General features: G+C 35.7%; 6 protein-coding genes and 1 non-coding gene across 7 annotated transcripts; 3 read left to right on the top strand and 4 right to left on the bottom strand.

Annotated features, from left to right (window-relative positions):
• Positions 1-369: 369 nt before the first annotated feature.
• On the top strand, positions 370-1,797 carry PKB1 (serine/threonine protein kinase AGC family; the record flags this gene model as incomplete). Its single annotated transcript, XM_018439861.1, has 5 exons — positions 370-576; positions 666-994; positions 1,098-1,341; positions 1,413-1,520; positions 1,579-1,797. Coding segments are annotated over 5 exons (1,107 nt in total), but the record flags the coding sequence as incomplete, so codon positions are not given.
• Positions 1,798-3,701: 1,904 nt separating this feature from the next.
• Positions 3,702-4,854, bottom strand: PHYBLDRAFT_135099 (hypothetical protein; the record flags this gene model as incomplete). Its single annotated transcript, XM_018429695.1, has 5 exons — positions 4,727-4,854; positions 4,524-4,657; positions 4,365-4,469; positions 3,851-4,300; positions 3,702-3,756 (listed from the first exon to the last, which is right to left on the bottom strand). The coding sequence occupies exons 1-5, from the start codon at positions 4,841-4,843 to the stop codon at positions 3,702-3,704; spliced, it is 861 nt and encodes a 286-aa protein (XP_018288449.1). The 5' UTR covers positions 4,844-4,854.
• Positions 4,855-5,220: 366 nt separating this feature from the next.
• PHYBLDRAFT_171161 (hypothetical protein) lies at positions 5,221-5,715 on the top strand (the record flags this gene model as incomplete). Its single annotated transcript, XM_018436532.1, has 1 exon — positions 5,221-5,715. One exon carries the CDS (start codon positions 5,221-5,223, stop codon positions 5,713-5,715), a length of 495 nt encoding a protein of 164 aa, XP_018288448.1.
• Positions 5,716-6,351: 636 nt separating this feature from the next.
• On the bottom strand, positions 6,352-7,031 carry PHYBLDRAFT_70674 (hypothetical protein; the record flags this gene model as incomplete). The annotated part of the gene is made up of 3 exons (XM_018442314.1): positions 6,352-6,434; positions 6,551-6,641; positions 6,891-7,031. The coding sequence occupies 3 exons, from the start codon at positions 7,029-7,031 to the stop codon at positions 6,352-6,354; spliced, it is 315 nt and encodes a 104-aa protein (XP_018288447.1).
• A 3,944-nt stretch (positions 7,032-10,975) lies between these two features.
• On the top strand, positions 10,976-13,435 carry PHYBLDRAFT_79899 (hypothetical protein). Its single transcript, XM_018443523.1, has 5 exons — positions 10,976-11,025; positions 11,089-11,166; positions 11,264-11,338; positions 11,470-11,598; positions 11,703-13,435. The coding sequence occupies exons 1-5, from the start codon at positions 11,014-11,016 to the stop codon at positions 13,092-13,094; spliced, it is 1,686 nt and encodes a 561-aa protein (XP_018288446.1). The 5' UTR covers positions 10,976-11,013; the 3' UTR covers positions 13,095-13,435.
• A 1,921-nt stretch (positions 13,436-15,356) lies between these two features.
• Positions 15,357-18,469, bottom strand: PHYBLDRAFT_171158 (hypothetical protein; the record flags this gene model as incomplete). Its single annotated transcript, XM_018436531.1, has 6 exons — positions 15,357-15,923; positions 16,615-16,627; positions 16,764-16,779; positions 17,002-17,020; positions 17,518-17,523; positions 18,332-18,469. 6 exons carry the CDS (start codon positions 18,467-18,469, stop codon positions 15,357-15,359), a joined length of 759 nt encoding a protein of 252 aa, XP_018288445.1.
• On the bottom strand, positions 17,199-17,269 carry PHYBLDRAFT_t189. The gene has a single exon. It is a non-coding gene; the product is annotated as a tRNA-Gly (tRNA).
• Positions 18,470-27,628: the final 9,159 nt, after the last annotated feature.

The raw sequence follows: 27,628 nt of genomic DNA, 5'->3' as shown, positions 1-27,628 counted from the left end.
CGTTATTCGAATGCCTACTTATACTGTGTCTCTTATTCGGTATCAATTTGATTTTATAGAGTTCCACAAAAAGGTAACTTATACTGTTTGTTTGTATTTGAGAAAAATAAAATTACTTTCATTTAACAATAGGATACATAGATAAGACTCCATTACCCAAAATCCAAAATTCCCTTTCCTGCCTTAAGTAACCCTAGTACAACACTTTGCTTTGTCAAACGTCGATCAATTCGAAATTTACTTTCGTTTAACAAGAAATCCAACGCAGATAAAATAGAGAATTATCTTAATTGTTGCTTTCAACATTCTATTGTTTCTATTTCATCTATCCTGCGTGATTTTATTAGTGTTCAAAGGGAGGAAGATAGTATGGTTGTGCTACAAACGGCACCTTCAGGTGAGATTAGCCCGTCTACTCAGTACACCGATCACTCTCAAAGTTACACCAGTCAGTCCACTGACGCATACGCACCTTCGATTCGGTCCGATTCGATTCAATCTCCTTTATCGCCAACAAGAGTTTCTCTTGATGATTTTGACCTTCTTAAGGTTCTAGGAAAGGGTTGCATGGGCAAGGTACTGAAATGAATTCAAAAAATATTATTATTATATCTCCCCTCTCCTCCTTTCCCTAAAGCGCTTGAGCTAACTTTCCATATATATAGGTTCTTCTCGTGCGCTCCTATCGTAATTCTCGGCTCTATGCACTGAAAGCAATTCAGAAAGAACGGGTTGTTCAACAGAAGGAAGTAACTCACACTCTGGCAGAGCGTGATATCTTGGTTCGTTTACGGGGTCAGCCTTTTCTAGCTACTCTTCACCATGCCTTCCAGACGCCATCCCAGCTGTATCTTGTATTAGATTATTATGGAGGTGGCGACATTGCGACCCAAATGTCTCTGTGCACTATTTTTTCCAAAGAGCGTGCTAGACTATATGTTGCAGAAATTCTGCATGGACTTTCTATTCTCCATGGTCATGGGATAGTTTACAGGTAATGTATCAAATAATGACCACAGTATCAAATGAATGAATAAATTAATGAATGAATGAATGAACGAATGAATGAATGAAAATAATGTACTTTAATATATTAGAGATCTTAAGCCTGAAAATATATTGATTGCATTGGATGGTCACATTGTCCTGGCAGACTTTGGTTTATCAAAAATATTCAGTTCAGATGATCCAGTTGATGAAGAGAGTGGAGTACCATCTACTCAAACATTCTGCGGTACAGCTGAGTATATTGCTCCAGAGGTTCTTGTTGGAGAGCCATACTCCTATGCTGCTGACTTCTGGAGTCTTGGCACCCTACTTTATGAAATGCTTGCCGGTATTGTAAGTCTATTGGAATACAAGTACCAAGGGGATATACGAAAGGCTAATGACATACTCAAACCCCCCAACAGACTCCGTTTTGGGCAGAGACACATGCGGAGATGTATGATCGTGTAATAAAGGACTCGCTCGAGTTTCCATCTCACTTTGATTCAGTCACACGCGATTTTATTTCTGGGGTAAGCTTCCTTGGAATGTTGATGAGAAACGATGAATAACCAGACTTGTGTTCCTTAGCTCCTAACACGCGATGTTCACAAGCGTCTCGGGTGGGGTATTGATGGTGCTGACCGGATTAAGGAACACTCTTATTTCGATCCGTTGGATTGGGAAGATGTAATCCAGCAGAAACTTCAACCAGACTATGTCCCTGCTCTCAAGTCCGAGACTGATTTGGCCAATTTTGATGATATGTTTGTCAGTATGTCACCTCGTATTAGCATTGTGTCAGAAGCATCGTTTGGTGGCTCAGAAGAAAACCCAGCTGGAGATCCGTTTGAAAGCTTCGGCTACGACCCTTTATTTGACTCTATTCCACACTCCCCTTCCGGTCTGTCGAATTATACAGATACTGACCAAGATTTACCCGAAAGAAATGATTCTTGGATAAGCCAGCAGCCTTCTCGAACCCTTCTCCGATCTTTGCGGTTGAATAATCAAAATCAACGTCTTGGAAGGGAGAGACTCTCCTCATCCTCCTCCTTCCTCTCATTTTCTGCGGGTGACATTATCAGGCACACCGACACAATACCCTCTCTCTTGTCTAATTCAGAGATAATTCCTCGGAAGCAGAAGCTTCTGAAACACACTTCTTCCAACTCCTACATGCGCAAGCGACATAGTGCAGCTCTTTCTGTCGCTCCACCTAATCCAATAGATACACATTATACCAGTGGACCTTCGTACGATCAATCCAGTAACTATGAAGATCAGGAGAGAGTCAGAACAATCAAGAAACGACAAACCACATCAAGTACTATTGAATCGTTCGGTCCTAATTCTAGTAATCCTTCTTACAATATTAATCCTGCCACCTATACTCGATCACCCGAAAGTTCTATCCGGGATCTGGCTTCTATTTATTCAAAATCATCAATGAACTTGGTTTCTTCAAGACCATCTAATCCAATCAATAATTTAGTACGTGATTCAAGCGAATACAGTCTTGGTAAAGGAACTAGATTCCTCGACCGGCTGTCCACTAGAATTCATTCTGCATCACCTTATACACGTCCTCATTGTCCAGTACCAGGCCAGATACGTCCTGATATATCAGTCGCTGGCCCAAGCACGGTTCTTGAATCGTCAACATTCGTTTCCACCACGCGCAGTTCCTTCAGTTCCGACATCTCCTAAGCTATAATCCAACTATACTTGAAATCCACATAATCGGCATACTTGCTTTCAAACTCACTCACTCGCCCACTCACTCATTATCATTATCATTTATATATATATATCCGTACGCATTTCCTGTACTTAACATTCCCTTTAAAACAAACAAACAAACAAACAAACAAACAAGCAAAAGATACCAAAAGGTTACTGTAACTAATAGTTACAAGATACTTCCTGCTAATCGACTATGCAATCTGCACTATATAAACACGTTATGTCAATTGTCTCCAGAATAGAGAGATCTAATAAATTATATTATTAAGCCAGGAATATATGTGAAGTATAGTGTTACCTTTGCCTTTAATCGTTATAATAGGGTTCTCCCCCTTCTTTACTATTATTCTTTATGCTTTATTTTTTACTTATTATAAAAGCTTCTATGGCTTTTATTTTGTCATTATATTCTCCCCTAATTACAATTGCTGGTTGTACAAGACTGGTGTTTATAAGGTTTTATATATTTGTTCTTCATCTAACCCAGTGTTTGTTTGTTTGTTTTTTTTATTATGCGTCGGTATTGTTTGCTTGAGATAACCAAGACTTGAATTTCTGCTCATTTTGTTGCGAAATTGAGGGGGGATACTTTGATGCAGCAGGCAAGGGATTTTCTGTTTAAAGGTTAGGACATGTTAGTAAGCCTTTTTTCCAAGTTGTCCTATTTGTTCTTTCAACTTACCATCTTCTTCCTCGTCATAATCGTCCTCGTCCTCGTCCTCCATGTCCTCTTCCCATTTTTCATCTATACCAATGATATACGTTAGATTCTCCTCATTATTTTTGTGTGCCCCCTCTTTTGTATCATGTACCTGTTTTTTCCAGAGGAACTTCAGTTCCAGAGGTCATCTTCATATCTCCCATCAACTTATCCAATTGTTTTTGTCTTTCCTTTTCTTCTTTTTCCAACTACACAAATAAATGAAAGCGTTAAATAACAATACACAAGTGAAAGATTATTGTTATTTTTAACTGTTATATACCTTTTCTTTGATCATTCTTTCAATTTCAGGCTTATAATCCCTGAATATACGTGTATATATCAAAAAGATAAATTTTAGGTATATTTGTGTCTGTTTGTATAGCAAGGATATATTTATCATTCAAACCAGTTTACCTTTCATATTCAACTGCTGCCTCGTCTACAGCAGCAAAGAAATCTTCTACGCCATTACCGGTCACTGCAGATACACCTACCACCTTCAGGTGACTGTAAAACTCGTCGAGGACCAAACTCATTGAATTCATCAAGCTACTCATGTATGTAGTATCATGACTCAAGGCCTCTTGGAATTTTTCAAAGTCAGTCATCCATTCGACAGCAAATTCATGGGAGACTACATCAGTCTTGTTGAATACTAGAATAAATGGCAGTTTGGTCTTATAAAGAATACTACATGCATACAGCATGTTGCTCATAAATGTTGCAGGCGCAGTAGTACGGGGTGTATCAATAATATAAGCAATAACAGTAGGATAGGTTGAAGCAAGAGTATCAGTGATAATAGAGCCAGATGCTGACCAGGTAAAGATTTCAATCTGTCCAGGTGTATCTACCAGGATATGGCTAAGATCGTAGATTAGTCAGTAAGAGCTTTTTTCATTTTCTTTACGTTTATGTTTATGTTTACCTAACGCTGTCAGCTCTCTTGGCGATTAAATCCAATACTTGATCAAATTTGGTGGTGAACAAGTTTAAACTTGTAAGAATTCCACCGTTTGGTCCGAGGTTGTACCTTTTTTTGGGGGAAATGTCAATACACAACAAATTAAAGTAATAATATACTTACTGCTTCATAACTTCCTTATAGTTTACGGTATCGCGGACGTCAATGTTCGCTGTGAATGGTAGGTTACCAACTGCAGGATCAAGGTTCACCACGTAAGGCGGGGTCTTCTTGGCATGCAAATGAGCATTTATACGCTAAAAAACATAAGTGTAATGGTTTTAGATAATGCGATCCATTCAAGCAATGATTATCAAGCTACGCACCTGCATAAACGTTGTTTTGCCTGAACCTGCCATTCCGATGCAAAGAATGACCGGGGGTTGTTTTTTTCCATTTGTGGATGCTGGGGTTTCTGTAGGAGAAGGTTTGCTTGTAGACATTAGGATTGGTTGTAATGTGATGAGTAAGTAATCTATCAGCACTTTTTTTTTCGCCTTGAAAGGTGACTTTTGGACGTGTTAAATATCAAGTCACGTTATATATAATTAATAAAAACGAGTGTGTTCTTAAGAATTCTTTAATATATCTTGATAATGGGTTCTTACTGTTCTATGTGAATAGTATAAAAGTATATTCGGTACCAACGGTATTACTTATGTTCAGTATCTTCAACATAATCACCCATGGTGATACGAAATACAATATTTCGAAAGAGAAATATGCTTCTTTAGTCTTCAACTTGGTTAAAGAGGCGTCTAAATAGTATAGGCATCAACGACAAGTGGTTTTGGTAAGCCTTAGTGTTTTGAAAGAAAAAATGTACCGGAATGATTATTTTGACCTAACTAGCCGAACAAAGTATCCAAAAACTCAAGTCTGGAATCTTACGGGCACGACGTTCCTTGATGGGGCACGACGTTTCTATCTAACCGGACTAATCAATTGTGACTCCCTGTCCGGTTCACGGTGTCTTTCTCTAATCCTTCAGGGCAAAATGATGTGTCCTGGAAAGTGCCGTCTATGTGGTCACTCTAACCAGACTCCTGAACATTTCCTTGTTGAGTGTCCTTTCGTTTGGCAAGTTTGGAATATGACTATGAATAGGTGGATACCACACTGGCAAGCCCGACCGTCCACAATCCTTCGTGCCTTTTATGCTTTCGCCCTCCCTCCCTCCCCTCCTCATATTGACTCATATCATGTTTTGGATGGTGTTCTTGCCGCAGTGTGGAAAGTGTACTGGCGCACAATTTTTGACGATGTGCCTTTTGTTCCTGCCAATGTAGTTGTTTCTGTAAACAAATCGCTTTAATTTTTCTTTCAGTCTTCCCATCTCCTAGACTAGGTCTCTCACTCTTGTGCTCCATCTACTTTCTACTTTCTCCTGTATTATTTCTTCTCTTCATTCTTTTTCTTCTGTTAATTTTGTTTCCCTCTTCTCTGTAATTTTATCGTTTACTACTACATAGTCCCCACATTTTGTGTGTTCATAAATCTCTCCCCAGGCATCTACCTCTCCTTCTTTAGGAAGTACGACCTGTTTTTGGGCAATTTAATAATAAAACTTTGTCTCATACAAGAAAAAAAGCGTAAAAGCGGTAAGGAAGCCATTTTTTACTCTTTCAACCAACACTAACCACATAGAGACCATATAACTTTGCAGTACCTCCACAACACATGGAACGCTGTTACAGGGATAGAGTTTATAAAGCAAAAATAAACTCTGATTAGCTAGGATATTTAAAACAAGCTTTGATTAGTTCACGCAGTGTCACCTCTAACAGCGCTTGAGAGGTAACATCTTTATTTTATTTAATACCGCTAAAGTAAAAGTATGGGTATCATTTTTTTAAAGTATACCCTCAGGCTGTCAGATCGTTGATATATAATTAACTTATCTCTATTATTATGTAAGCTTATAAGTGTATACAACATCAATCTTCACCCCTCAAGTGTTGCTGCTTAGGATTAACATTGATTCACCTAAACAAACTGCCCCACTTGACTTATCTGGTAAAATAAACTTTGATACTGTACGATGAATGTGATAAATTGTTTTATTCATATGAGATATATTATATAGAATATTTTGGTAATAAAAAAATATGATTTATTCCTCGCTGGACTTTTCACAAAAGTATACATACTTTGCACTTTTTGAACTGCTGTAACTGCTAAAGAGACCAATATCTTTTCTAATTTGTAAGAAAAATCCCACTTCATTTTATCCTGAAGATGCTTTCTAACCGAATCAATAAAGACTCAATTGAGATTTTTGTGTTCGGGAGCAGAGATAAAGTAGTGACAAGATGTGGAAGACGATGAGGAGCCTACTGACGATGAGTCCAATGAAGTGGTCAAAGGTTCAGCTATAATATGGTGCTTACGACATATTTCATTCACATAAAGGATACCATCATCCAAGCATATGACCGTCCTTTAACTTGATCCAGGGTCCTTAACATCTTCTAACAATCTCTTGCTTACCTTGGAAAACTGAGAGTTTGCTTGATTACAGATTTGTTTTAATACCACAAAGAAATTTTCGTATTCTTGGATATCAGTACCAAAAATATCTTTTGCAAAACCAAATAGTAGCTGTATTACCGGGTCTTGTCTGTGTTGCATTGCTATTAGTGATAGCTTTTACTCGGTAAGAAAGTGGGAAACAGCGACTAATGGGTGAAGTGGTTGCTTGTTTAGATAGGTGGGGATACTACCCCCCGTTATTCCTCAAGCGCTGTTAGAGGTGACACTGCGTGAACTAATCAAAGCTTGTTTTAAATATCCTAGCTAATCAGAGTTTATTTTTGCTTTATGAACTCTATCCCTGTAACAGCGTTCCATGTGTTGTGGAGGTACTGCAAAGTTATATGGTCTCTATGTGGTTAGTGTTGGTTGGACGAGTAAACAATGGCTTCCTTGCCGCTTTTATTTTTTGATAGTTGCTCGTTAAGGGGACTGTTCCCTATTTAGACTTCGTGGAGTAAAAGTGCTCTACTTACTTGCTATGTGTGACGGGTAGTATTGACTTGCTATACGAACAGATCTCAGATATAAAACACACAAACAGTGCATCAAAACTCATGGTATTTGACTGATACGGCGTCCACTAATTTTTTTAGTTATTAACACTTGTTTACCAAGTGTACATCTATTCTTTTTGGTCAGTTACAGCTGTGTATTTTACTCTAGACATAATCTAAATAACTGCTTATACAACCTATCTTCAAACGCAAATCATAAATTTCAATATAATACAAATTTAAGACATTTATGTGTGAAAGGTAAAAATGTGGTGGAGGTGATTATTTCAAATAAAATAGTGATACTGCTGTGGCTATTTCTTTTATTGTCTCGCATAAATATATTTACTGATTTGTAATTTCTTGCCGATATGGATCAGGCATAAATGTCTCTGATGTTGATGGTCTCTTGGTGTTAACCTGCCATCTTCATGACAGTAAACTGAATGTCGAGAGTGCAACTGTGATTCATAGACTCTGATATTTTGGTTCTTAATAAGAGATCGCTACGTCTGTGGATAATGTCCCGATCCATTTCTTTGATGTTTTTTACCACGCCATCTTAAAGAAGAGCTATAGCCTTATACGTTCCTCCTTATTCGTCTGAATCCATTCCTATCGAGTTGTTTTTGGAAAGTGTTGAAGGACCGCATCAGAAGAGGTGAATTGACAGATGCAGAAACACTCGCAAGTTATTTAAGGCAGAGAGGATAAATTTTTCTGTTGAACGCATACAAAATTCCATCCAGCACTCACTCGATGTATTTACTAGATTCTTGAATAAAGAACCTTTGTAGTCGTTTTAATAATTGGCCAAACTATTTTCTTAAAAGTGGACAATTTATTCTGAAAAAGCTGGGCAAGTTGTTTTCAAGAATTTGGTCAACTCGGTCTGATTTCTTTGGGTAATTTAACCTCACACAAATGTCCAACACCATTCAAAAAGATGGTTAGTATTTTCAAACATCTGGTAAATTGAGAATGGAAGCACAGTAACATATGAATTACCAGTAAAAGGAGTAACTTTGCTTGTTCTAATATATTTTTAAGTTGCTTCCGATTTGAGAAAACAAGTTAGACTGGCCAATAATCAATAATACATACAGAAGCAAAAATTTATTTAGCTTCTAATGTTTCTGTGGTGACAGTTAATTAGGAATAAACTGTAAGTAGCAAGTATATTTAATACTTCACATAGTTAGCTCATATGTTAAGAAATTAATCTTGCCTATATAATAGAGCTTCAATATATAATGTAATAAAGAGCTGTATTTTTCGTAAATTCAGATTAATACCATCTGGAATATTAAGACGCCAGTTTTAAGAAGCTTATTTACCAAGATCAGAAGTTGTAATGTTACGGACTTCGTCCTCCAGAGACTTACCGGAGAATACTCTTATTTATACTACACCAAGGCCATTAAATATATCAATGTCTGAAAATGCATCTTGAAAACTGCCTATAAACTTATTTCCGAAACCCTGCCAGCCAGTAATACTATCAAAAACAGGCGATACGCAATATTGATACCTTTGTCTATGGGCAGTACCCGCTGTGAAATAGCGTGTAGGCATTTACTCGGAAGAAACAGAATTTTATCCTCTCCCATCCGAATTAGGTTAAATTTTTGGAATTATTTTGTTTTTTTATGGACTATAATAAATTTACTCTTTGTATTGCTTATAAAAGAAATGTAGTAAAGGATTGTTTAAATACTGAGATACTTCAAGATAACAACCCTTCCTTGGAGCTTGGAAAGGAAACATATGACAGATGTTTGTTGGGTGTTTAAAGAGACCTAAATACCAACTACTTGTCTTTAGCATCTTTCAATGGGCCTATTCTGCCACAAGTACCTAACGTGTTAAACCAAAGTGTATATATAAACTACAAAATTTGGTAAGCAAACAAAAGGATCTTTGCCTAAAGGCTGTTTTAATTCCATTATCTGAGCCTTTGTCATTTAATATTGATAAAGCATTGGTATATAATATGATCTCACTTGCATTAAATGCGGTTTCGACTTCGCCAAAATCAGTCTTTATAAATGGGTCAGATAAGGCAGGTAAGATATTAGTATTTAATTATCTTCTTTTTTACGTCTGTCAACGCAGGATAATTGTCTTTGTAGCTTATACTAGTGTAGTTTTTGCACTAATTCTTAATGGTTGGTAAATGTCAACTCGAATTTCAATATCACACCTTAAATATATTTTAGCTACATATATTCTATAATAGTCAACTTGTAAGCAGTCCGTTTACCAAGTATTATTGAATTGATTACCTGGGATGAGCTGTCAATGATCAGCAAGTAGCTACTTAATACAGTGAATTGTTCTACGTAGGGCTTAATAAATCCTGTGAGTCCCTTGCTTAAACATGTGCTACTTTCTGTGAAGAGTTTTGAATATTGATTCGAGTAGCTCGGAGAACACTGAAATCACATATTGTAAAGTATTAAATAAACCAATTCCGTCTCTGGGAACATATTAGAACTATAAGATTAAATATCGTACAGACTGCTTAAATAAGCATTTCAAAAGGAACAAATAGTCAAAGAAACTTCATTGGATCTATATTGTGTTTTGACAGTGGTTGTGCTCTTACACATAGTAGTCAATATATTACCCTAATTCCCTAACATGTGGTAATTCTTGGCAGTAATTTCCTCCACTTGGCCAGTGCTGGGTTTCCAAATGTTTATATCAATGCAAAAAAATACAATTTCCTAATGTTCTATACAGTATCTGCACTCAAAATTTATGTTTTTGAAAAATTCAACGATATCTTTATTGACTGGCTTTCTGAAAAATATCATTGATTTAATAGAGTTGATCAAATAAACAGTAAAGATAAGCAATTGAACTCTTAAACTTAATTGATGTTTGATTCCTACTTCATAGTCTCCGACTAAAAAGGAAAGAGACCCTCAGAATGCGTCCGATAAGGTTTTATCTCAAGCATGGCCTCTCTAATGACATACGCCTTATACGCAATTGTTTTCGGTGATTTGCAATTTGCGCCACACCTGCAATTGTATTATACGCTATGAAAGTGATACTCATTCTTAGGATCAATATAACTTCAGCCAAGTCAGTCATACATATAGAGTTCTAGTGCTGTCTGCTCTATTTTCACGTAGGCAACCATTACTGTTCATAGGATATAATAACAGCGGCTAAAAAAATAAATGACATGTTATTTTGATGTTCATTACGAAGATTTAAATCCAAACATTTCAAAAAAAAACAATAAATCTATAGAAACATATTATACTTCCATATTATATCAGAGATACACTACAGATAATGATAATGAGGATATTTTAATAATAATAAATATATTTTATCTTGGATTTATCTTATATTTTTATTGGGTTTATATCTGCCAAGAAAAAATTGAGGTAAAGCTACAGTGTAAAACTAGAGAAAAATATATGCTAAAAAGACAGAGGGTTGCGATGGATTCTTCGTCAGTCACATGTATAACTCCTTAAAAAGTAAATAGAAAGGACTCGCCTTTTTTCCCCTCTCTTTACCCCTTCCCCTTTGTTCAGCCTCTCAACTTTGTCCAGCCTCTCGAAATGGAGTTCAAGGCAAGTTCTATAGTTTCTAATCATGCGAATGAAAGTACTAATTGCCAACCCTACACTCATCAGCTCGAACTCGATCAATGGCTGAATGCATGTGCTGCATTTGATAGCAAGGATTATGAGACTGCTGTACAAAGTTTTCTCGTGAGTATACTTTCTGAAACAAACATTCATAAATACAAAGGATATAAACCATACAGGGCCTACGAGTACTTATATATAATCATACCCAATATATTAGAGTATGGCCGATAATGCGAAAATGCATTTTAATATAGGATTAATTTTTGCTATTGAGGATGATCATCAACGTGCGGTAAGTTGTGTTTGGGTACATAACAATGTGATACGTCCACCAATTTGGAGTACAGTGTTGTACACTATATTACCCGTTCACTCTCACAATGGCTCAAGTCCTCACTCCTTTATTACGAATAATGAATTTAGCTGGCAGCATATAGTAGAGCAATCAGTATGGATGCATACTTTGCAGTAGCTTATTTCCAAAAGGGTGTATCTCAGTTTGTTATGAATAATATGGAGGCTGCAATGCATGATTTCGACAATGCTTACCAGGTATGTATATATATATATATGTGTGTGTGTGTGTGTGTGGTATTTCTAGCTGTATAGAGTACAATATCTGCTTTCACCACTGTAGATTCTCATAAATATTTCAGAGATTGCGCGGTAATGAGATGATCAATTATACTCAGCTCGGCTTAGCTTTTCGTCTCTACGCCTGTGAAGTTCTCTTTAATCGTGGTGTCTGTCAGCTCTACCTCGGAAAGATCGACGCTGGATTGACCGACTTGTATCACGCACAAAAAGCAAAAATGACGGAGGAACACGATGTTATCGATCAAGCAGTTCGTGACCGTGGCCGTGGATACTCAGTTTTCTCAATTCCTCCGGGTGTACTCTATAGACCATCAGAAGCGCGAATGCGCCAGCTTCAAAATGCTAATATGTTTGCGGCTGTGGACAAACTATCTCTTCCCAACAAAAATTTTAAAACAGCTCTCACCTCCATACAACGCAACAACTCCATCCTCTTACCAGACGCACGTTTCCAGAAACGAGTTCCTGGTGCCCAGGCTGCGCCAAGACAAGTTCAGCAACCTCCAGTGATATCATCTCTTGCAGAACATGGAATGAGAGCAATAGCTCGAGAAAGCAGCCGGCCTAAGATGGCAACACATATCTACACTGATCAATTACCACCACCTACTCCAGTCTCTTCAGTATCCTCCCATTATCCCAGAAAACAAAACACACGACAGTATAGTCCCATTGAGAGACAGCGAAACGACTCGAACGCTGGATCATTCTCAACTGAAGAATGGGCTGACTCTCCTCATCCATCTATATCATCTACTTCGTCTTTTAGTTCCAGTCTTCGTCAGCGTGCAGATGGCCGTAGGGTAGACAGTGGATTTGAATCTACACACGAAGAAAGATACTCCTCATCTTCTGGGCGCAGTTCAACAAAAAGTCACAAAGCTAATCGATATTCACCCCCTCCTGTACCACCAATTCCACATAATGCAAGCTACGAATATGGCGACACTTCTGCAAATTATGGCAATTTTGATTTGGACGAGATGTATGGATCTCTACCGACAATAGACACACAGGACAACAAACAAGATCGTGTTAGACCTCGGCTTAACAGTAATAATACAGCACCGTTAGAAGATGATAGGCGCGGAAATGACCAAATCAATAACAACGATTATTCGAATATACGTGCTCACCCTCCTCAACCCACTGCATCAGTATCAACGCCTACATTGAAAGAGGGATCAATTAATACTAAGATTAGAGTCAAGGTACACTACACAGACACCCGCATTTTACTCGTTCCGCACACAATCACGTTTAATGAACTTTTGGGCCGTGTACGAGAGAAATTTGGAGCACCCCCATCAACACGTCTCCAATACAAGGATGAGGAAGAGGAGATGGTTTTGATGATTGATGACGATGATTTGCACTTGGTACGGCAAACAAGCCGGCAGAAGCATGGTGACTTTGGCGTTGAAAAGATTGAGATCTGGTGTGTCACATAAACAATGCTCTATCTCCCATAAACCGTAATCTATTTTTTATATATATATTCTATATTTATTTGTCCACTGTTGTATTTTCTTATTATTGTTTCAAAACCCACCCTCATAGTATTTCTTGTATGATTCTTATTTGGTTTAGATCTGGCATTGACCAGATCGCCTAAGAATCCAAGATAATCATATTCATCCTTTCTTTTTAATCTAATTCACCAAATTTAGACATACTACAATTACCTTCTATTGTAACAATGTGCTTCCCTTTGTGAAATTTCCTAAAAGAAAACCCCATTTATCAAACCCCACGATATTTTAGTCCATAAAGGCAAACTTTGGATTTACTCATTTAGAAATTAGCTCTAAATATACCAGAATGATAAGCTCAGTTGTGTCTTTGACATATAAAATCGTTAGAGGTTTTTAGATATTCCAAAACCTTTTAGTATATTTTTCTTTTTATTGGTACACCTAGCTATTCTATGACAAACCGCTAAAAAATTAAATATGGTAATATTAAATTTACTGTTTTATTAATTGTTGTAAGAGCATCCACAGTGGTATGTGGAAAATAAATGTGTATTTTGGAATAAAAAAACAAATTTAATATAGAAATTTCAATTCAACCACATCGGTTTTGCCAAACTAAATATTTCATGACTTTTTTAACGTTAGGATTGAAATATTTCTATCAGCAACATATAAACATTTCAAATATCAATCTTAAATCAAATGTTTCTTTCTTAATATTATCAAAATACAATAAAATCTTATACACCATGAGTGCTTATCGAAATACAATCAACCTGAACGAAGACTCTGATGTCGAAGAATACAAGTACTTTCTCAACAATCCAGATGTAGATTTTGGATTATTTGATTACTTGTATGATGATAAAGAAGGGGACGCAAGACGGGCAGCAAGCAACGTATTTTTGTTGAACAATTTGGATGCCATTATGCCTTCAACTCGGACGAGTATAAACAGAAGACGCATTGAAGGCAATGAAAGATTGTATTCCAACTATTTTGCTGCAGATCCTGTCTACAACGAGAAAATCTTTCGAAGAAGGTTTAGAATGAGACATGGTCTTTTCTTTTGGGTCTGTGAAAGAGTAAAGAACCAAGACTCCTATTTTGTCCAGAAAAGAGATGCTTCTGGGGTACTTGGATACGCAACGTTCCAAAAGGTTACCGCTGCACTGCGTATGCTCTGCTATGGAGCGTCTACCGATTCACTTGACGAATATCTGAGAATGAGCGAGACTGTTGTCTTAAAAAGTATGAAACTCTTTTGCAAGACATTGACAGCTGTATTTGGAGATGAGTATCTTAGAAGGCCTAATCAAGCAGATACGGATCGGCTACTGGCAGCTGGTGCCGAAAGAGGGTTCCCAGGGATGCTAGGATCCATAGACTGCATGCATTGGGCCTGGAAAAACTGTCCGGCGGCTTGGCATGGCCAGTACACTGGCTGTAAACATGAGCCAACTTTGATTCTTGAGGCCATTGCTTCTCAAGACCTCTGGCTGTGGCATTCGTACTTTGGGCTCCCTGGCAGCCTTAATGATATTAACGTTCTTGATCGATCTGACGTCTTTCAAGAAATCACTGAAGGGACAGCTTCTGTTGTGCATTACAACATTGGAAGCAAAACATATGACATGGGGTACTATCTCGCCGATGGAATTTACCCAAGCTATACAAGATTGATAAAAACCATATCAAATCCCGTACTAGCAAAGGAAAAGGTAACATATACTTGTGTATTCTTATATTTATTCTTATCTTTACTAAAATTTGCTACTTCAAATTTTATAATCTAGCTGTTTGCTTAAAAACAAGAGGCCACAAGAAAAGATGTTGAACGGGCTTTTGGAGTACTGCAGGCTAGATTCAACATTGTAAAGCTTCCTGCAAAGTTGTGGAGAATTATAGACTTAAATATGATAATGAAAGAATGTATCATATTATATAACATGATAGTAGAATACGAACGTGGCGTAGATGGCCTGGACATGGTCTATGAACAAAGCTTGGCAGCAATGACATTATCAGACAGAGCTAGTAGAAGAGCGACTAGTAAAGACGTTACCAGAGGAAGCTTTTCTGAATTTGTCACAAGATATGGTGAAGTTACAAGCCGAATCAACCATGCCAAGTTAGTAAAAAGCCTTGTGAATAACTTGAGGAGTATGGCAGGAAATAATGAATGAATAAATAGTGTAATAAAGTTTTACATTAAAAAAGTGCAAAAAAAAAAACATTTTATTCATCAGAGAAATTATATTCTTCACCACTTTGAAGCTCTTCAACTTCTTCTTCTTCTTCATCATCACTACTCTCATCCTCATCCTCAAAACCCCTTTCTACTTCTTCTGCTCGGCGCAGAGCTTGCTTTTGCTTCAAGAGAACACAGCAGCGTCTTACTGGATTGCTGATAGTGTCTGCATCCATCATGATATACTTTATGTCCAGCATCTCTCTGAAATTTTTGTCCTTTCCGCTACCAGAACGCTGAACTTTTCTTTGATCATTCACCAGATCAAAAAGAGCCTCCTGGACCTTTCTCTTTCCCTGGGATCTGGCCTTGCTTTGTTTGCAACCTATTTGACGGACAACCCCTTGTTGAGAAGACATCTCATTGTTCCCCTGAACATTCCCACCGGACGGAGTGATTGACACAACAATCTGATTTCTGTTTCCTTGTCCTCTTGTTGAACCTTTTAAGCGGTTCATCCACTTGGGAGCAAGAGAAAGAACGGAGTAGCAATGATTCAAGTTAAATGTCTTGTTGTTGTTTTGGATCTTGAACAGAATTCTTGCTTCAGAAATCTAGTTTTTATATATATAAAGATTAGACATCAATAATAAATTAACCAAATTTTTAACTAGGATATTACCATATCTAGAACATTGGCCCCACTTTGATTACGTCGCTCAACTTGAGTCACACAGCCACAAAACTTTACTACTTTACTTTGTATATGATTCCAGCAGGATGTCAAAGAACTAGTAGAGCAGAACATACAGCTCAGATAGATGTTTTCAAGATAGTTCAATCCAATTCTTTCTCACATGGTAGTACCTCTTTGATCTTTTCCTGTTATTGGGTCTTGAGAAATAGCCAGTCACGACTTACAAAGCTGAATGTCCTCCAAGTAGTTCCAATTGGCATTACGGCTACTGGTAGATGTGGAAACAGATTCACTCGAAGAGACATTGTCAGTAGAGGATTGGAAAATATTGCTGTTCATTTCAAAGAGTAAAGCTAGGTATAAAGAAAATAATACTCAAAATTCGTATCAAAATCTGCCTTCAATTTTTATCAAAGAATGTCTCCAATTTTTATTAAAATATGACTTCAATTTTTATTGCCAAAGGTTTTAGTAAAGTTCGAAACATCCACATTCGCTAAACATTTCTCACAAAAATTTTAGTTTCACACATCATATAGCAAAACCACTGTGGATGAAAAAATCTAAATAATTTGTCAAATTCCCTTATTTTTTTAATTCCCACATACTGCTGTGGATGCTCTAAGCACGCTTTAATAAAGCTAAATTAGTTTCATATATGTAACAAAAAGCATATATATTGAGAGCTTATGAAACTAAATGTCCAATTAGAAATGTTCTTTAAACTTTTTTTTATATCACCTTCATTACTTTTTACCTTTGCCAACCAATATCTACAAATACATGTAGTTTAAAATTAATAACTTTTATTTATACATTAAATTTTAATACATACAAATACAAATACTAAAGGGTTTATATTTAATAGAAATTAATGTAATATGTATTGCTTAACGAAGATTAAGCTCAATATATACACATATGTATCATTGAAAGCTTATCTTAAAGGAATAACAATTTGGATGCTAAACTTTGGCAGTAAAAATAAGACTAACCAAGAGCAGAAATTTTTGTCTTTGAAATATTGTCAATTAATCAGAATAAATATTACATAGTATTTTCTTGTGAGCAAAAAGAAACCACTTTGGTCCACGTTCTTAAAAGAGAATTATATATAGTCGTCGCCCTGATTAATTGACAATATTTCGGCCACGACATTTCCTTAAAAAAGGTCTATAGAACTAAAAATGTATGCGTCAACGGGGAATCGAACCCCGACCTTCAGCTTGGAAGGCTGAAATTCTACCATTGAACTATTAACGCATTTACTTTGATTGGTTAACAATTTAAAAATTACATACCAATGTAAAATACATAAAAGTACGCTTTATACTTAGATATTACAAAAGACCAGATTTTAGAATCTTAATTTTAAATATAATAGGGGGTTACAGCAGTTTTTTAAGCTTTCGAATCTTAGCTTTGAGCTCAAATTGTAAAATTTAATTGATAAAAATTAATTATAGCTAAAAAAACTTTGATATATATATTTTTATCTTTTTAACTATTACTTTAAACTTTATAATAATATTATTATATATAATTAAACTGAAAGAAACATTTAAAGTAATCAAAAATACTAAGTAATTTTTATATACTATTACTACTATTTTAAAACTTAAAGCTTGAGATTAAAGACTTAAAAAACTATTAAAAACTCCTAATATATTAACTTTGATATAATTGTTTTTCTTAATATAATTTATAATTATATTAAAGAGATATAAAATATAAAGAAAAAATATTATAATTTTATAACAGAAAAAAAGAATATGAAATCATAATAAAAAATAAATAAAAATTAAAAAGAATATAAAGAATTTTTTTTAGTAATGTTTTTAAAAGTTTTAGAAACCAAAACTAGTTGTATTTTATAATAAAATTAGTAAGATATATAAAATTAATATTGATTTAGTATTGTAGTATTTCAGATATAAAACAATAGAAAAATAATAAATTTGATAATAGAGATGTATAGAAATACTTTGAGACTGTTGTAAATGAGTATTGACTACTGCTGTAATTGAGAATAAGTCTGAAGGAAATAATATAAGGTCTCAGCTATTCCAGTCAAAGGTGTCTACCGATTACTTTATTATTTAACACACAGGTTTAGCATGCATGATAGTGATTATATTTCATATGATGATATCATCATAATATGAGATACAGCAGTGGATTATTATAAGCATAATTATAACTCATAAACACATTTACTTTCGATGTTAATACTTCATTGGGACTATACACATTTATATAATTAATCATACATTAATTATCCCAAGATTATGTTGCTCTGATTAAGACTCAGATAGGATCGATTACCTGACCCCAGTCATATAATTTTCTCAATCCAAAACAATATAAATAGCAGTAGTAGTTCAATGTAGGAACCTGGTCAAACTTTGATATAAAATCCTTTCTCAATAAACAAAACCTACACAAGTTCTCACAAATCTTCATTCCTAATCTCAAATCTTCAATTCTTCCTCTTAAAAACTTCTTCAACTTCAACCACCACAACAGAGACTATATTTAAGTTGTCCTTTATTCATAAATAACAAGTGTTCTTTTTTATAAGAAAACATAATCTGCTCTTGTCATTACATCTTAGTTTCTTAAGAATTTCTTCCTTTACTATATTTGGTTATTAGAGTATATTTACTGCTTAACTAGTTTTAGTGTTACACTTATAACCTCAAGTCATAAATCGTACTTCTTTAGCTCTTAGCTATTCTTTTCTCTTTTATACTAGAGCTTTAGGACTTCCTACTAAATTAGCTTTATATTGCTCTGATACAGTTTACCTAGCAGTATAATATAATTATCTTAACAATCTTTAAGATATTATTTACAGTACTAACTATAATAATTATTGGCCCAATTATATAATAGGTTATATATATTTTATATACTGACAAGATAATAGCTACTATGCTATCTCAATATGAATATGTTTTTATATGTGATAAATCCAACATCTGAGTATCAGAAACCAATCTAGACAGAGATAAGAATAGAGAAAACAGAAAAAGAAATATAAATAGATTGTTTTATTAAAGAAGTTGTTCACTTGATCTTTCTATGATCAAGCTCTACAAGAATTTATACAAATATTTATGTCTGCTAATTGCAAGAGATAATTATGTGATTGGTGCTATGAGTATTCTCTCTAAGAAAATGGATGCAATGATTTGATTGATCTAATAACAATATGATTGGAAGGGATTCTGATTGGCCCAATAACTGAGACCAATTGGATGTTCTTTACACTCAGTGTTTGAACCACCACAAGTATACTAATATTAAAAAAATAAAATAATAATTTTTTATATATTACTATTGAAATTCTTAGTATAATAATTAGCTCTCACTATATAAATATATATTATATATAACAGCTTAAAAAATTATTAACATATTAGATTTATTAGCAAGAAAAAGTCAGTATTTAGTTATGAAGTTTATTATCTACTCAATTATAATATATATTATAATTAGATTATATTATATTTACTCCTTAACTAATATTAGTATTATAATTCTATTATTATAGTTATATATTATACTTTTTTAGCTTTTTTTATATTAGATAATTAAAAATTTCTACTAAATTAGCTTTATATAACTTTAAGATATTTTATTTAGTAGTATGATATAATTATTTTATTCATTTTAAAGATATTATTTATGATATTAACTATAAGAATTGTTGATCTGACTACTTAATTATTTGTATATATATATTAATATAATTATAATTACTAAGCTATCACAATAAAACTATTTTCTTGTATATGATAAATCTAATAATATAAAGCTTGTTGATGCTTAAAATAATAAATATTATTGAATTATATTTATCTCTACATAGCCCTCCCTGCTCACTTTAACTTTAGTCTTATCTTGTATTCTTGTCTTATCTTATCTTATCTAGCTCTTATAACAGCTAACAATTTCTTATTATAGTATATAATATTTTTAGAAATATATTTATTTTACTTTAAAGAAAGTTTTTCTATAATTAAATTACTTGTTATGAATAAAACAATTCAATATTTATTAGTTAAAGATAAGATACCAGAGTTTGAATATAGCTAAATTATATACTTTTATAAAGTCAAAAAGAAATTAGCTGATATTATAAAGCACATATTTATCTTTTAAATAATAGTCAGTATACGTACCAAATACTAGAGAAGAGAGTAGTATTTTAAAGCTAAAGTCTAGATAAGAAGATAAAAAAAGCTCAGTATAATATATATTAAAAGTTCTGTTTGAGTACAAGATTTAACTCTTCTAAAAGTTATATATATACATTATTATTATTATTAAACCAATTAATAGCTGCTAATATAATTATATATAAATATGTTGCTTTTAAATATCTTGAAGCTGAAAACTCTGGTGTTTATATATTTGTTTCAAAGTCAAACTTAATATTTAAGAGAAAAAAACTGATTGCAGAGTCAAAATCAGAAACAGCCGTTATATTAAAAACTAAAGTAAAGTAATATAGACTAATAAGCCACGATTTATATCAAAAAATAAAATTTAAATCACTTATATAAGAAATTGAACAATAGATAGAATATCTTATTCAAATTTCAAAGAGACGATGTCAGCTGCCATACTGTAAAGAAATTATTATCAAATTACACTATTTGATTTCTAGTTATTTCAAAGTTTAGATATAAATATAATCAAGTAAAGTCTAAATGCTTTAAAAGACATATATTGAGAGAAAAGAGTCTATTAGTAATTCTTAAGAACTTAAAACTTATAATATCTGGAAATAGAAGAGACTTAATATAAACCATCTCTGTACTACTATAGCAAGTATAGCAGATAGAGTTCAAGCAGTAATAAAAGCTTATTATAATCACTGCTCATGCTATAACTTTCTTTTATTTTTATAAAATATAAATTTATATCTATAAGAAAATCAAGTTTTATCTTATTCGATTGAGTTTTTTTAGAAGATATAAAGAGCTTTATATGTATTGTGCTTTGAAGTACAAAATAAGAAATAGGATGATAACTTCTTTCTCAAAAGTTTAAGGCTTCATAAAGCTATTAATTTATTATCTGACTTAATCGAAACAAAAAAAGTTGTGATTTCAAGGACATAATAATTATATGCATTCATATATCTTTCATATATTTCAACGGTAAACATGTAATTCTATTACACGCTTATATATTATGCTAACTAGTAAATTATGTATAGAGTAATTATTATATAAAATAAAGGAGTAAAGAAAAATACACAAAGACATTATACTGTGTGATCGGCATACATTGCCCATAGCCCTTGACTGATTTTCTCAAGGTTCAGGGTAAGATTTTCATGAATAAGTGCTGGTAAAGTCTCTCGTTTCAGTCCAAGCCATTCAACAGGAGGGGTAGCATCTGCCATAACTTGTAACTGAGGGTAAAAATTAACTGGAACTTTACTCTTGTATTCAAGTTTCTCCTCAGAGTTATCTTGAACTTCATCAAGAAGTTCGTCCTTGTGTACTACAAACGCACTACTTGAGCCAGAAATTGCATCCTTTGATAAAACCTTTGCTGGCCGCTCTTTTGCAGACAGAGTTTCTGATGTCATCGCTAATCCAATTTGAGCACTAACACCAACCCCACTATCAACACTATTCGTATCTTCTGATTGATGCAGCATGTTCGACGGATTTAATGTTTCGCTTATAGGAGTTTGGGGCAGTGTATTAAATTCAGGTTCAAGAGCTCGGTTTAACTGAGAGGTAAACATTGTATGCATTTCTTGAAGATATCGCATCAGCCCAAGATTAAGCGAAACACTGATGCGCCCACCAAATTTAGCTGCAAATACATGTTCAACAAGCCGGTGTACTTGATTAGAGTCCATAGTCAGCGTTGTGGAAGGTATGCCAACGATATTTGTCCCAGACTTTGCAGGCATAGCAATTGGATTATCTTGCAATGTACCAGTTGCTCGGGAAAGTGTCTTTAAATATTCGATATGATGATCCATAATATCCTTCCCGGGAACATTCTTTAATAGTGCTGCCGAAGTTAAACTCAGAACTAGTTTTCGATGAATACTTGATTGACCCTGCTCATCTGTGAGTGGTGTCCGTTCTAGTAGCACCTTAATCATCTGAGCACTGATCTCCACATTATCCGTGTCTTGGAATTGACTGGGGTATATAATAATTCCAATAGAGTGACAAACAAGTTCAACAGTCGTTCGAGCCAGCATAATTTTGTTTTGATGTGCCTTTGATATATTGTCTACATCTTTTTGAACAGATTTCTTCTCGGCCGATTCTGGCTTTTTAAATGCGAGTGGCATGTCTTGAATACTGGCTTCGGCCTTCTTCTTTTTCAACAGCTCATTAAACTTGCTGTACATTGTCACAATAATAGGAACTGTTTTGATCGATAGTCTGGCAAGTAACGGCTTCATATCAATACCAATCGAAAGTAAATATGAATCATTGGATTTTACGGCATTAGATTGGAATTTAACTGTTCCCTGTATAAGGTCTAAGATGTTTTGATATTCGTATTCAAACTTTGCTCGAGCACCTTGCATAAGCAAGAAAGAAGTAGCATTGCAAGTTCTCTCTGGCTTACTAGGATTTAGCAAGTCTACCACCAATTTTATAGAAATTGGAGACACCAGCGCTTCACCAGAGAGTCTCCCTTCGGACGAGATATACACTTCGTCAATGTAAGCATCCAATCCTTTGGACTTAAACGGTAGATTGTATGTGTTGATAGTGAGGTTCTTTGGCTTTAACGCGATTCGACCAATAGCTTGTCCCATGTCAACAGAAAGTTGAATGCTTTGGAAGTGAGCAGCAACGCGTCTGGCAAAAGGAAGCGGATTGACTGTAGTATAATTCTCTTGTAGTACTTCAGGATTTTCCTTATTTTGAATGCTTAGTTCACTGTTTCTAATATCGTCGGTAAATTGTGAAGGTGCAAACCAGAATGTGTTGATGTTTAACAAGTCATTAAGATAGCGAATATTAACATCTGCAACAATCGATTCCACATCAACGATAATCGAGATATCATCCTTCTCGGCCTCCTCTCCTCTTTGAGATCCCAACATAGCATTCAGAAGAACACGATCAACAGCCGCAGTAAGACAAGCTTCTGGAGAGAAATTGTGCTTGACAATAACAGATATATCACTTATATAACCTAGACAGCTCATGGTTCTCGAGGACGTTCCAGTCGAAAACGAATTCATCAAGAACTCACCCTTCTCCCATCCAAGAGAGCAGACTACCTTAGAGAACGGTTGGCAGCTGAGATCAAGCTTAGAACGAGATAACCTTAACAGAAGAGAAGCATTTACGCCATATCCAATAGAATCAGATCCCTCCTTAACAACCTGCTCGCTAGACTGTTGGATTCCAAGCTTGAGACCAGCAACAACCTCATGTAAGAATTGAACAAGAGAAGGATGGAGGGTATTGTCGCTCTCATGGACTAAAATGTCACCATGAAAGCGCTTTGGCATACCCGATACAGAAGATAAAGATCCAAGAGGAGTTTGATATGTAAACCAAGCACTTATTCCCGGGAGTTTTATAGTGACCATATTAGTTTCAGTTGCCCTTCCATAGTACAATGTTTCTGGCTTAGATCTTAAAGACTTGGATACATCTTTTTTGCGCTTGTTGTCACCCGAGTGTCGCTTCGGATAGAGCCTTAAAATACCACTGAGATACTCAATCTTTCCTTTGATATCAACATAAATCAACTCAGTGACTTCTTGTTTCACAATCGGTGTATTCTCAGGCGATAGATCCATGCTTGTCTTAGCAGAAAATGCATCCACACGGTCCATACTCTTAACGTAAATTGCCCCAAGTGTGTTGATATAGTCCGTAATTGTACCATCAATATCGACCTCGAATCCGCAAACTCTTGCATCGATTGTAACAAACTGACGAGGTTTTTCACTGCGCGTGTACAGATTGCAGCTGATAGACGGAAGAAGCATTCGATTCATCCGAGGATGATTCTCTGCCATAAAATGCTCCTCTTTGTTCTGATCAAATTTATTCACAAACTGCAAAGATATATTCTCCAGCCCAACCTCACACTTTTCAATGTTTTGGGTGTCGAGACGGAGGGAGGTAATTGAAAACAGAAGAGCGTTTATCTCCCTAGGCTTGTACTTGGTAGAACTATCTGAATTTTCGAGGGGAATTGCCACACCAAGGCGCTGTAAGTATATGGAAAGTCTCTTTCCTCTTAACAGCGATTGTTCTTCATCTTCCTTCACTGGAGTATCACTCTTAAAAGACTGGACCAGAAGCTTTGTGTTGTTTGCTAATCTTTCCAGATCCATTTTCTTCATTTCCTTCCGTTTCTTCAACTCTGTTTCATAATATATATACATTTCTGCAAGTTTACCAAGAGCAATTGGCTGCATAACGGTTTGAATCTTCGGGAAATTAATATGATATGATTCCAGATTGTTCATGACATGGTCGTCGTTTGCTTTACACTCTGTCTGAAGGGGATCTTCGGGATTATAATTACTGACATCAAAGTCGATCATAATATATGCTAGTCGATTGCGTTGATACTTTTCTTCTTCCTTTGACCGCGGCTTGTCTTCCACTCCAACGCCACTGTTGTGGTCCAGAGATAAAGCGAAGTCATGTCCTTGAATCTTCCACACAGGAGAAGCGTTGCTTTCAGAAGAAGGACCGCTTGAAAGTTTAGCTTCAAGCATATTGGATTCAAATATACCGACTGCAGACGGACTAGTAGCTGCCACACGCAGGCCATCCAAACAGATCTCAATACAGTACGTCAACTCTTTATCATGTTTTCCCGTCAGTTCTGTATCAACTACATTGTTTGCCTCACGCCGTTGTTTGGAGTATGAAAGAACTTCAAGCAATTCACCAATCTCATTTCCAAGCAGAGAATGGGCAGTTAAAAGAGAGTCAATCATCCCCACGTTCAATGGAAGAGAAATAAAATCAATTGATATCTTGGATCGTAATATAAGCTTGTATTCTCCAGAATCTTGCAACTCGCTGTAGATACTTCCGTTGCTTCGAATACCAGGAATACTGAATATACCACCAGCATAATCTTCTGAGCCAGCCAAAGTAGCAGTATGTGGTGGGGGTGACTTGGTAATTATGTGCAACGTTTGCTTTGATATCTGAAACGCATATTTTCTTAAAGGCGCACCTTTTTGCTGTAATTCATGGACCATCACAAAAAAGTCTTCAATATTGTATTCGATACTCAGCGAGGGAAGTAAATCACTTCGCGCAACAAATTGGTTCAAAAGAAACTGAAGCTTGATGTCGTACTTTGGACCTGGTGCTTTTGTAGGCTGCAGAGGAGATGAATCGAATTTTCGTTGCTCTTCCCACTCCTTCAGCAAGTTTTGATACATAAAGTGATACGTTTTGCCTTGCTCTGTTCTCCAGTCCTCAACGAAGCCATACAACTTTAAAAGACTTTGAGGAGCGTGTACATGGAATTTGTGAATATTTGAGAACACATTCAAGACCTGTTTGCTGTTTTCTGTACGAACATGGCGCTTGGAAATACGCGGAGACTGACTCATATTAGCATTCAAGTTGACTCCGTCAAGTATGATCACCAATAGTTTGTTTGCAAGAGGATGGCTGTGTCTTGCCATATCATAAACTCGAATATCAATGACATCAAGACCTCCGCCAGCCTCAAAAATAATTCGATTGCTCAGTCCACCCAGGTTTCTGCGCGAGGCCTTGTTGGAACTTCTGATCCCAGAGCCGGTGTCCGAATCTGCTTTTTCCGAAGACGCTAGAAGCGAAAGTGTAGTAAGCTTTGGATTAGAAAATAAAGCGGATGATTGTAAAGCTTTGATAAAGCTTTGCATTCGAAGTTTTTGAGCCATTGCACAAATATCTATCTCATCAACTGACACCAAGACCTGGGCAAGAATGTCTACTTTAGCCATAATGTTGTGCAAGCTGAACGAGTCTGGACCGTCTTCAGAAAGGAGGCCGCTGTCTCCGTAGGTTAGATGGGCAGTATTATTACGTTCAAGAATAGGATAGCTACTGGCATGGGACAGACTCCTCAATTTTCCCGTAAACATTCGTTGAACCATTAGCATATGCTTTGCAAAAGCAAGCAATACCGGATTTGCCGTAATATTTATAGAGCCTATGCTGGCTTTGGCGACCAGATCCAGATAACCGTCTTTTACGGAAAGTATCTTTTTGGTTGTACCATCCACGACAGTTTCCACAACAGAGGATTGTTTGTACATGCTTTCGAGCACAAAGTCAAAGGGACCAATAACAAGACTATTGTGGTCTTGCTCTTTTTCTTCTTCATAGATGTAGAATTCCAATCGCTCTACTTTAATTTTCGCGAGGTTTACGGAAGATATCAAGAACTCGACAACAGGATCTGTTTTGCTCTCCGTTATTTCGAAATTTTTCACCTTTTGCTTGAACGGTTGAGTTAAAAGACGGCAGTGGGACACCGCATTGGATCCAATTTCCCAGTTTCTCCATCGTGAAAAGGTGGTGACTACATTGACAAACATATCTCTAGAATCAACGTTCTCAATCGCACCGCCTGAAGTCAGCCGGTATTGGAGTCTTTCTCGTTCAGATGAAGGCATAGAGCGCAAACAATGACGCATACGTGCAAGCAACTTCCAACCCACATCGTTTCTGAAGTTACGTGACCCTAGCCGAAGTATGTTTGTCGGCTTTGTCAAGAAAAGAGGATCGCTCTTGACATGGGTACGAGTCGAAAAGTTGGCAATCTCGTGGATGAATACTTGGATCTGGCGTGAACGACGGTCCTGAAAACTGCTCATAATGCTTTTGAGATCATTTACAAACACAAGCCAAGAGTACACAGCACCAGAAAGAATCTCTGCAGATTCTGTAATGATAACGGCAGAGATGTTTCCTATGGCGAGATTCAGATAATTTGGTTTGGTTGCCCCTAACCATTTCAGCCCAAGGTTGTTCAGTACAAAATCAATGACAATCAGCTCATTGATAAGATCGTCTTCACTTGACTCGTTTTGTGGCGAATATTGGTGTTTGCGTTGCCAATTATGAGGGATTCCGAACAGAATAGGGCGGCTGGATTCACGTCGACCACTGATATAGCGTACTTTGCAATCGAGTTTACCGATATCAATGTGTACTCGGGATTCCTGAAGGACAAGTTTTGACTCTGCAACAGATTTCTGTTTTTCATCATACGCAAAATCCTGGAATTTGAAGCTGCAGATCATGTACAGTTTTTCGAGTACAATATCTGCCGAGCAAAGTAGAGCATCCTCTTGATCATATTTAGTATTAATGTGTGATTGTCCATGTTTGTACACTGGAAGGTCGTCTGGAATCATAACGTCTTGAATAAAATGTAGGTAGGTCCGTGGCATTAGGATAGCAACCCGACTACATATAAATTGATCAGTGAGGTAACGGGTAAGCTGTGCAATATATTCAATTTGCAGAGAGTCCAACATTGTTTCAAGATCCCAATCCTATATAAACAAGAATATACACACCAAAGAATAAAAAACAAGACAGGGCAAATTAGTTAAATATTCTTGCTCTTCAAATAATGCAC

The sequence above is a fragment of the Phycomyces blakesleeanus genome (genome assembly GCF_001638985.1).
Source record: "Phycomyces blakesleeanus NRRL 1555(-) unplaced genomic scaffold PHYBLscaffold_18, whole genome shotgun sequence".
Classification (NCBI taxonomy): Eukaryota; Fungi; Mucoromycota; class Mucoromycetes; order Mucorales; family Phycomycetaceae; genus Phycomyces; species Phycomyces blakesleeanus.
This window is presented reverse-complemented; position numbering and strand designations above follow the sequence as displayed.

Coding starts and splice junctions, on each gene's coding strand:
- PHYBLDRAFT_79899 (XM_018443523.1), top strand. Junction 11,167..11,263: donor CTGCTGTACAAAGTTTTCTC/GTGAGTATACTT, acceptor CCAATATATTAG/AGTATGGCCGATAATGCGAA. Junction 11,339..11,469: donor AGGATGATCATCAACGTGCG/GTAAGTTGTGTT, acceptor TAATGAATTTAG/CTGGCAGCATATAGTAGAGC.